The 11,091-nt window shown below is 40.6% G+C and overlaps 2 protein-coding genes across 2 annotated transcripts; one reads left to right on the forward strand and one right to left on the reverse strand.

Annotated features, from left to right (window-relative positions):
- Positions 1-1,806: 1,806 nt before the first annotated feature.
- LOC117343170 lies at positions 1,807-6,081 on the reverse strand. Its single transcript, XM_033905503.1, has 3 exons — positions 5,929-6,081; positions 3,480-3,766; positions 1,807-2,762 (listed from the first exon to the last, which is right to left on the reverse strand). Exons 2-3 carry the CDS (start codon positions 3,742-3,744, stop codon positions 2,494-2,496), a joined length of 534 nt encoding a protein of 177 aa, XP_033761394.1. The 5' UTR covers positions 3,745-3,766; positions 5,929-6,081; the 3' UTR covers positions 1,807-2,493.
- Positions 6,065-10,849, forward strand: LOC117343171. The gene is made up of 3 exons (XM_033905504.1): positions 6,065-6,163; positions 7,890-8,164; positions 9,143-10,849. Exons 2-3 carry the CDS (start codon positions 7,891-7,893, stop codon positions 9,394-9,396), a joined length of 528 nt encoding a protein of 175 aa, XP_033761395.1. The 5' UTR covers positions 6,065-6,163; position 7,890; the 3' UTR covers positions 9,397-10,849.
- The last annotated feature ends 242 nt before the right edge of the window (positions 10,850-11,091 follow it).

Raw genomic sequence — 11,091 nt, forward strand, 5'->3', positions numbered from 1 at the left:
AGGTATTTCTTGTTTTAATTCTCATTTTCTATGCAAGCTCCTGTGCTTAGGGTTTTTCTGGACAGCTCATAATAAAAAGGAGAGAAAAACACCAAGACAATACAAGAAAAGATGTCATCATCAAGATCGTGAATAACTGATGAATTTATGTTTCGGTTGCATATCAAGCTTATAAGCTTTTAAAAAAGTAGGATTTGACAATCCGAAAGAGCACTAATAAATTTCCGAAAAGTTGTAATATTCACAGTTTGATATCCAAATTTTGTTTGACAGTACTTGAATAACAACATTCGGGACGTTCTATACTGTGTATGTAGACATAGTTCTCTTTGTAAACGAATATTTTGTAGTCATGCCCGGCGGACAGTACATAACATGTTTAACATTTGAGATCACGCGGCAATAAAAGCTGTATAACATGTTGGTAGTTCGCGGATAAGAGGTTTAGCCCAGGTCCTTGTTTTGTTGTTTGACGTTGAATACATGTATTTCTATCATTTCTATGTGCTTCGCTTATTCAAAGTGTGGTTTAACCACATATGTGTGGTACCAAATTCGTAATAGATTCCATTATTCACCGTACGTATAACTCCTATATGGTGGAATTATATTTACTTTCCTTTTCACATATATTAATGTACATGTACATGTATTGATTATAGTCTGCCGAAGTTCACAAATACTAGATCTAGTACTTCTGCATCTTCCTTGGGGTGTTATTAAATTGTCTTTTAAATAAATGCTGTCAGACGTCTTACCCCATTCTAACGGGATCTTGTACTCTTCCTCGTCCTTGAATGGCCTAAATGTTTCCGTATTGTCCGCGAAAAGGAATGCATCCGTTCCAGGGACTTATAGCTTGAGGTATTTCATTTATACCAAACACAAATAAAAGAGGCGCCAAAACTTATCCCTGGGGTATACCGCTTATTACAAATTTCCATTCCGTATTTTTTTTTTACATTACGACGGCCCTTTGTTTTCTTTCAAGTTAAAAATTAGCAAGTCAAGAAGAGAACATCGTAAAAACTCCATATTTTATAAGGGTATGGCTTGGGGTGTTGATGAGATTCATCAAATGCTATCATAAATTAGGCATACATTAAATCGACATTAAATTCTCCATTATCCAGAATTTATGTTTTCAGAACTTGTAGTTCTCTTCAGATTATGGAACTGAAAGATATGACGCCAAGTCCTTCTAATATCTTCATGTTGTTACCCTTCTCAACGTTGTCAAACTAGGTAGTGGCTCTATTTACACTCAGTTAAGAAAAAAAAGGTCGTCAGATTAAAGCGCCTCCTACCCACTAGCCAGCATTTCCACCCACCCACAAGCGTGTTGATAAGTGAGGAAATCAAAGGTCGAGGTTTTCCAGAGACAAGGGAGACTATAGTCAATGATTGTCTCCCTTTGTTTTTTTTAATTCGTATAAGAAATCATCGTCGGATACCTACACTCAGCTACACTTATTATCGTGAACATAAAACGACGATAACAGGTACATTATGTATACATGCGTTATGTTTTATAACACAGGGACGAATTTCAAATCCACACAGAATATATTTAATACAATGTGTACTTTTACGCGAATTATGGGTTTTATGGTTATACTTATGTTGTATTTGTTATCCATTCTGTAATTGGACCCCCGGGTTTGTTGAATAGGAAATAAATAAATAAAAAATCGTGCCAAGTCCCTATGATTTATAACACTATACTGTGAATCAGTATTCAATAAACATCAAAGTTATGTGTATCAGGTAAACTGTCCAATGAAATCAGCAGACATAAACACAGTATCATAATCACCACAAATCCTTTTAATACTGTTGTCAGCGTGTTATACATATCACACATGTAGATAAAGAGAAGATAAAACAAATGAAACAAGAGAAAAAGCTAATATTGTACGGTAGAAAAAAAAACAAGAAATATTTCAACATTTTTGCAGTAAAGTACATTTTTTGCACGATATAAACAAAATAATTATGATATGTATATATGTAAAATATAATACAAATAAGCAAATTATAATATATAGCACGTATACACACATAATATATACCCCAGTATACTGAAGATTCCATTCCTAGTGAGGAATGCCATTTACATTTTAGAATCTTCAGTGGCAGAATAATACAGTCATAATAGTTTATAGACATTAATAACAAAACATTGACATTCCAGTTATCACAGGTTTTTTTGTCCATATAGTTCTATAGATATTAAGTCTGGATACCACTTTTTACCAGCCCCTGATGTTAACACCCAATAATAATACAACTGTGATTCCCAAAAGGGTGCGAGACTTCCCTAACTATAGCCATGCTCAGTAATGGACATCAATGGTTTACGGTGGATATGACTACTATACCACGCAAACGAAGGTAATTTAGTTACAATGTAAAGATAAAATTCTAACACTTTCCCTCAATTATGACGACTAAGACTTATAATATAAAGCATCTTATTCATTCAGTCGGAATTTAAATCTTCGGAATATCTCTGGGTTCTATAATCCAGCTTGTTGGATACTCCTTTTTCCTTCGCTCTCGTTCACTTTCAATCGCTTCGTGATAGTAACCATAGTAATCACCACGCCCTTTTCGCTCCACCGGAACAAAAGCATCACTTTTCGGCCAGGGATTCTGGAAAATGTCTTTTGATGGCATTGCGGGAAGGTCCCGAGTATATCCGAACAGTTTCAGATCTGCTTTACCAGTCTGTAGTAGGCCGATATTTTTGTTGTAGTAACCTGTAAACAGACACATTTTAAATGTAAACAACTTGAAATATACACAAATACACACACAACTCAAATAATAGCGAAATAAAAAACATCAACTCAAACAAAACAAGACAATTCGGTAAATGACATCTCCCATCGGATGGAGGTCAAAGGTCAAAATATAGGTCACAGTGACCTACTTTTGATACATGACGCATCGCTTCACCTAGGTGAACTTCTGCCTCAAATATGAAGTTCCAGTGACAAGTATTGTATGTCATGAGATAGAGTCCTAAATTGCGGTAGGACAGACGGAATGACGAAAGAAAGGAAGGACAAGTGGACGGACGGACATACCACAATCGTATAGTCCCGATTCCCGGAAAAGGGGAGAGAAAGGCAAATAACGAAACAAAGATACTATACAACTCATTAAAGATACACAAAGATTATATGATGTATAAGGACACATGCAACTCTATAACGACAAAACCTGTGCTTAGAGGATTCAAATCTGATAATAAAACAAAAGCAAAAACCACACAAGCAATTATTCCCCCCCGCCCAATTCGAATTTCACATTGGACAGTATGAGCAAACACAAATCTGAGCACTTTCCTTTTTGGAGCAATCTGTCAATGTTGATTCATAGCTTTGAACATTAAATGTAGCTCTGCGTTTCCAACAACAAAATTTGATAATTTTTATATGTAATGATGTACGGATAGTGTTATTAAAATTTACCGGAAGACGTGTCTCGGTTTCTCATAAAGTCCACCCATTGGTCCTCTGATTGGATATCGATAGCGTCTCTCTTGGTATCACGTGGCAACGACCGGAACTGATCCTTGGCTATCCACGCCCTCTCTGACGGTACGTAGTGGGCCATGCCCATATAGGCATGGGACTTCCCGTCACCACTAGCGTAATTGTGAATAGGCACGGCATTAGTGGGACCACGCTCCTTGAGGTTAGTCCCTCCGCTTGTGGCGTACTCCTTCCGGTGCATGACTTCCTGTAAAGTAGACTACCTACAACACAAGAAGAACACTGCTAATTTTACGTTTAGCTAAGATATTGAGGGAGATTGAGTCATTAAAGGAGAGAAAATGACTTCTGATAAAGGGTTTCTATGCCACAGAGAGCTGAAAATTCTCGGAATTGGCGAATGACGGATGGAAGAGGGACGAAGGAGTGTTAAAGGGATGGAGTGGAGATTGAGGGTGCAAGAGAGAATGAGATGTTGAGGTTGATACAGGAAAGGAGAGAAGTTGAGGGTGATAGAGGGATGGAATAAGGATGGGGATAATAGAGGGATGGAGGAAAGGTGGAGGGCGGTAGAGGGATGGAGGAGAGATAGAGAGTGGTAGAGGGATGGAGGGGAGGAGAGATGGAGGGTGAGAGAGGGATGGAGGGTAAGAGAGGGATGGAGGAAAGGTGGAGGGCGGTAGAGGGACGGAGGAGAGATAGAGAGTGGTAGAGGGATGAAGGAAAGATAGGGAGTGGTAGAGGGATGGAGGGGAGGAAAGATGGGGGGTGAGAGAGGGATGGAGGAGAGATGGGGGGTGAGAGAGGGATGGAGGAGAGATGGAGGGTGGTAGGGGGACAGGAAAGGTGGAGGGTGGTAGAGGGACGGAGGAGAGGTGGAGGGTGATAGAGGGACGGAGGAGAGGTGGAGGGTGGTAGAGGGATGGAGGGGAGGAGAGATGGAGGGTGAGAGAGGGATGGAGGAAAGATGGAGGGTGGTAGAGGGACGGAGGAGAGATAGAGAGTGGTAGAGGGATGGAGGGGAGGAGAGATGGAGGGTGAGAGAGGGATGGAGGGTAAGAGAGGGATGGAGGAAAGGTGGAGGGTGGTAGAGGGACGGAGGAGAGATAGAGAGTGGTAGAGGGATGGAGGGGAGGGGAGAGATGGAGGGTGAGAGAGGGATGGAGGGTAAGAGAGGGATGGAGGAAAGGTGGAGGGTGGTAGAGGGACGGAGGAGAGATAGAGAGTGGTAGAGGGATGAAGGAAAGATAGGGAGTGGTAGAGGGATGGAGGGGAGGAAAGATGGGGGGTGAGAGAGGGATGGAGGAGAGATGGAGGGTGACAGAGGGACGGGGGAAAGGTGGAAGGTGGTAGAGGGATTGAGGAAAGGTGGAGGGTGGTAAAGGGACGGGGTAAGGTGGAGGGTGGTAAAGGGACGGGGTAAGGTGGAGGGTGGTAAAGGGACGGGGTAAGGTGGAGGGTGGTAAAGGGACGGGTGGTAGGGTTAAGGTGGAGGGTGGTAAAGGGACGGGGTAAGGTGGAGGGTGGTAAAGGGACGGGGTAAGGTGGAGGGTGGTAAAGGGACGGGGTAAGGTGGAGGGTGGTAAAGGGACGGGGTAAGGTGGGGGGGTGGTAAAGGGACGGGGTAAGGTGGAGGGTGGTAAAGGGACGGGGTAAGGTGGAGGGTGGTAAAGGGACGGGGTAAGGTGGAGGGTGGTAAAGGGACGGGGTAAGGTGGAGGGTGGTAGAGGGATAGAGGAGAGGTGGAGGGCGGTAGGGGGATGGAGGAGAGGTGGAGGGCGGTAGAGGGATGGAGGAAAGATGAAGGGTGGTAGAGGAATGGAATAAAAGATGGAGGGTGGTAGAGGGATGGAGGGATGATGGAGGGTGGTAGAGGGATGGAGGAAAGGTGGAGGGTGGTAGAGTGAGGAAGGAAAGATGGAGGGTGATGGAGGGACGGAGGAGATATAGAGGGTAAACGAGGGATGGAGTGGAGATGGAGGCTGAAAGAGGGACAAAGGAGACATGGGAGCTGATGGAAGGACGGGGAGACGTGAAAAGTAGGAAGGGGACGACAGGGAGATGGACAGATGATAGGGGACGACGAAAAGGTGGAGAGGTGATATAGGAGTGAGTGATAGATGGAGGTGAAGGAGGAACAGGAATTGGCAGGGCAGGGGAAAGGTACATGAAGGTGCAAAAATTAAATGAGTTATTGATGTGAAACTTCGGTGAGTGTTCAACCAAATTTGATCTCCTTTAATTAATTATATATTAAACGATCTAGACTAGAAGAAACTTAATCTGCAAATGTATAGTAGTACAAGCTTAACTTTTCAATGGGAGTGACCTCCCCTACATCATGTAGACTCTCTCTAGTCAAAGTACTGTAATAAGTTTTGATGCAGATTGATTGACCTGTCATCCGCTGCAGCTGTTGTCTTACCTGTATTTCAGGTAGAACAATAAACTTATTGTTTTTTATCCTCCCTAGCTCAGTCTGAATTTTCTAATCCCTGCGTGTCGGATAAGATTTAAATGACCTGCCGTCAACACTGTACAATCCGTCTTCTATGTGTAGAGGGCGCCCTAAACAGTTTACATTGGTTACACGATATATAACGCAATACAGGTAAACATCCGGTTTGTTCAGGTGTGTAACACAGCCACAACAGTCACAGGTAAGTGCACAGGTGTGATCGAGATCAGTTAATTAATTACAAAAAATAATGTTCGTGATAGAAACGTTATGTGGCCTAAACAACGACTTACTGTCGAGATACTTATATATAATAGCATTGCGAAAGAAACAATATGTATACCTGTAAATTCTGATACAGGTGGTTTGTACAGGTGAGAAACGGGCGATAATCATGTTATACAGGGAGTGATAGCATCTACAGGTAGATATAGCACCTCATAAATCACCTGTAATCAACACACCAAATTCCCAACATAATATACATATATGTATATATACGAGATCATGTACATTTATCAGCCTACCACGTAACTGACGATGCATTGCAGGGACATGTATGTTATCATATATATGACAATGTACAGAAAATATCAATAAAACACGTTAACTGTTAAAAAGCAAACTCTCCTAATATAGGCAATTACGTATACATGTATAAATATATGTCTATTTTATATCAGTGATACAACATATCCCGGTGTCTGAAATGGAATACAGACACTTACACTGTACATATGTATATACTATTACATCTATTTAGCTCCTAGCTATAGTGTGTGAAAGACAATCTGCACAAAATGATACACTTATACTTTATAAGTATTACTATGGGTTAAAGTATTACTATGGGTTAAATTTAGTGTATCTCATTTAATGAGCGACACACACACACATTATTGTTTTCAGAAGTAATATGATGTAAAAAGTTTTGTTTTTTTTCATTCTCGAACCTAACCACGTATATAGTACAATGTAAGACCAATTGCATAATATATACGTGCAATAAATCATTCATCATCAACAAAAATACGATAGAATACAGAGTTCCACCTCTGCTGTTTTTATTGTTTAGTCTCCTTAAGTTAGAATTAGTTAGCTGTATTCACCATCAATCATAGCCACCCACCCCCTTCCCCTTTTCACGTGATCGGCATGTTATTAAGGGAATTCGTCCTTGCATTATCTTACATATGTCACTATTGTACAAAATGTCTGTCTCCGTTTAGCCTGCCACGTTTTGACTTAAAACCCTGTAGAAATGTAAATTTTCTGTGTTATGTGATAAAAAATATCTCACCATGGCTTGCGAACCCCCCTTCCAAAAAACATCGAATACTAATTTTATATACTATACAGTATATATATGTACAAGTATCAACACAGCCACATCACGCCTCATACACCATTCATGCGTTTATGTTTCTGTGCTGGAGAGTGATCTTTTATTAGTTGCAAAAGCTGTTTACGATTTTTGTCTATATTAGAAGATCCATAGCAAGTATTTGTTCTATGATCCTATGAATTCTCCATTTAGTACAATCTTGTATATCCACTTTTTGGCAGTTCAATTTCAAACTTTAACAGTATTAAGTACACTGTACAAGTAAAATCTGTAGGATCGGTGTTGGTATATGCGCTTGTTTTGGTGGTCGGGTGTTTCATTGGTAACGAACTCGCATTTCACCCAGCTGTTCGGGGTTCAAGTCCCAAATCTGAAATATATAGGTATAGCGGTCACCTGCCCTGCCACGTAGCTTTTCTCCGGGTACCCCGGCTTGCTCCAACAGTACGACACTTCTTCAACAATCACACAATTAAGAAGATATAATTTTCCGTTGTACAAAGAACCTGGAATCAACTGTGAATATATGGTTTTCAATGTTGTTTTCCCTTTTGTTTCACATAACCCTAATTTACGTTTTCAGGATGCATAGAGTGGAATACGCAACGAGTGGGGGGACAAATCTGAAGGAGAGGGGTCCGTACAACCCCACCCCAGCCGAAAACTACCTCAGTGGTACGGGGAAGTCGCACGTGTACCGGGGTCCTGGGTATTATATCCCCTTAAACAACAGCTGGATCCAGTACCACGAGTACAGGGCACTTCCGCCGAAAACCAAAAGGGACGCGGTACTGTTTGAGTCCGAAGATGCCTGGGTAGAATATCAACGGAAACGAGATACTGCTCCCAAACCAAGTGGTAAGTCGATTCCTCAAAGATGAGCAATATTTATTGTATATTTGACAGGTGATATTCTGTGATGGCAGGCATCTTTGTCATCTTCTTGCAAGACAAACGTGGGTGGCGACACATTTGCAGTCTTTAGCGTAGAATATTATGTTCCTTATGCTCGATTTTGTCTATTGAAGGTTTACCTACAGGACGAATTGTTTCAAAGACAACCCCATAATTTGGTGCCAAATTTAGTTTGGTTTGTTTTTGTTTAACGTCATATTAATAGCCAGGGTCATTTAAGGACGTGCCAGGTTTTGGAGGTGGAGGAAAGCCGGAGTACCCGGAGAAAAAACACCGGCCTACAGTCAGTACCTGACAACTGCCCCCACGTAGGTTTCGAACTCGCAACCCAGAGTGATAAAGTGCCGGGACACCTTAACCACTCGACCACCGCGGCCCTTTTGGGTGCCAAAACATGACACCATACTATGTTATATACGAGTAATCGCTAAAATTAGTTAATCGTGGGATTAAGTATTTTGTGTTAGAATGTGTTCTTACGTACCGTTATGTATTTGTATTTATAACCTCTTTATACCATTCAGAACCAAACTCATATACATGTATATGGATTCTGAAAAATGACTTCAGTTTCCATGAGAACACGCGCGAAGTAAGTGCAGATCGATATTTGTTAGCTTAATTGTTCGTTATAAAAAAGTACGATGAACTTTCAATTTTGATGTTTTCGAATATGAAGAGCATTGTAAGCAATTATTAAACTTAGCCCGAGTTTCCTCTGGTCCTGACATCATGTCTGGTGTAGGTGTCAGGGACAGAGGAAACTCGGGCTGTTGTTAAACTATACGTTTTATCATCACTTATTCATCATTCAGCTTTTAGTTTAAAACGTCACTGGTCTTCGCTATACACATGTTTTGATGATGCGGCAATTTTTGTACAATCTGGTCTGTATTAATCTCTTGTCACCTCTCGTTGCAGGCATCACGTTGTCGGGAGTACCTACACAGTATACTGGCGTCCCAGTACCAAACCTTCTCCCTTTCCAGATGTCCGCCTGGAACAGACGATGGGATGGTCCAGGTTATTTTTTACCTTCTGGTGAGAAATGGTTCCACGATCATGACAGTCCCGCTATCCCTAGTGAATCTAAACTATTTTACAACGAAGAGGATTGGATCAAGTACAAACACATGCTAGAGAAACCAAGCATGTCAATGCTTCAAAAAGAATAATTTGAATTGACAGATATAATCAAATGACTATTGGACACCTGTAGGATTGTTGGCAGATTTTTATGAAGGAGATTGAGTGGTGGTTGGACTAGCAGGTCATGTATGGCGGCAGTGTACTATACCGCCCAATTGGCCTTCACCACCAAAAATCTTTCATGCTGAAGTCTTACACTGACGGCTGTCGTGAACACTGATCATGTTAATGGCGAGATGTTTGCCACTTTTGAAGTTTAATGTTCATCTTCTATAAAGGCGCTGAAGGAGTTGTGAAAAATTTGATGAGAGAATTTTCATGGTTTCTTTAATTACGTGTGACGAAGATATTTCTGTCGAATGCCGTTCGTTAGTTTAAAGTCACCCAGTATCAATTAACGACAATCACCACACCTCTTTCCATTAACTCCTTTACGCGCTCTCTGGGAACTTAATGGCACCGCAATCAGACAAAGTCTGTTAGACAATACAATGTATTGTTTAAGGAGGTACATGGACTATAAGAGATCGATATTGGTGGTGATCAGCCAATGTTTTAATTTTAACCAATCAATGCTGAGGATACACTCGACTCCGAAACGATTTACAATCCTTAGATAAATGTACCCTATTATTTATCTGTGTAAAACGTACATTTCCCGCGCGTACTGCGGATTGCCTCGGACGTTTACCAAATACATCTATTATCGCGCCAACTGGAAACACCTTAGAATTCTTGAATAAAATTTGCAAAGTATTTTCTCGAAAATTTAGATTTGCTATCATGACAATTACTCGTTCAAGTCGTAAGAACATCAGACTTATGGGAATAACTTGGAATTACCGCTGGTAATATTCGTCTAATACTAAGTAGGATTTATACTTCGTTGAAAATGTGCATAGTTTTGGAACATTGTAACATCAGAGAAATAGCTAAGCTTAATTTGATTTAGGATCTGTAATAACCAACTTAATTATCTATATGGGATTTGGTATCACGGACATGCTTTCCGACAACGTAAGAACGACAATTAATAAATATTTACTTCTTAACAGTTTAAACTAAATGTTTGGAGATCAATTTGAGCGGTTTTCGGTTTGATATACATGTATATATTCAAGTAACTGTCTTTCAACACTTATTTATAATAGAAAGTCCTGGTTTCGACAGGGATTTTAATGGCGTTCGTAGGCCATTTGTTTGGTGTCATGTTACGGAGTGGTTCTGATAAACATGATTGATATACATAGTAAGTACAGTCGGTTAGTACCAGAATGACTTACTGAGGTGACAAGGGTCACTGGGTACACACCTATTGGGTCAATGTTGTACCGACAGATTGTCCTTTCTAACGGAGGGTAACTTTGGGTGCTGTACTGGCTGGTAATGAAATATTATATATATTTGTCTGAAAATTATTCTTATCGTTGTATTTGTTACATTCCTATTTAATTCATATAATAAATATTTAACTGTTATGATAATTAGTTGTTCTATTAATATATACTATGAACACATTCCTACAGCCATTGAAGCAGCTGGTCTATGTGTGTTTGTTGGGTTTATCGCCATGTGAACAGCCAGGGTCATCTTGAGGCATGATCTCCTTGTAGTAGTTGGTGGCTACCTCATTTAACAATATATATGAGGTTCGTCGCATGCCATCCAGAGCAGGTAGGGTAAAGTGCCTTGCCCAAGTATACAGACATTACAGCACAGAC

Source organism: Pecten maximus, chromosome 15 (genome assembly GCF_902652985.1).
Source record: "Pecten maximus chromosome 15, xPecMax1.1, whole genome shotgun sequence".
NCBI classification, from domain to species: Eukaryota; Metazoa; Mollusca; class Bivalvia; order Pectinida; family Pectinidae; genus Pecten; species Pecten maximus.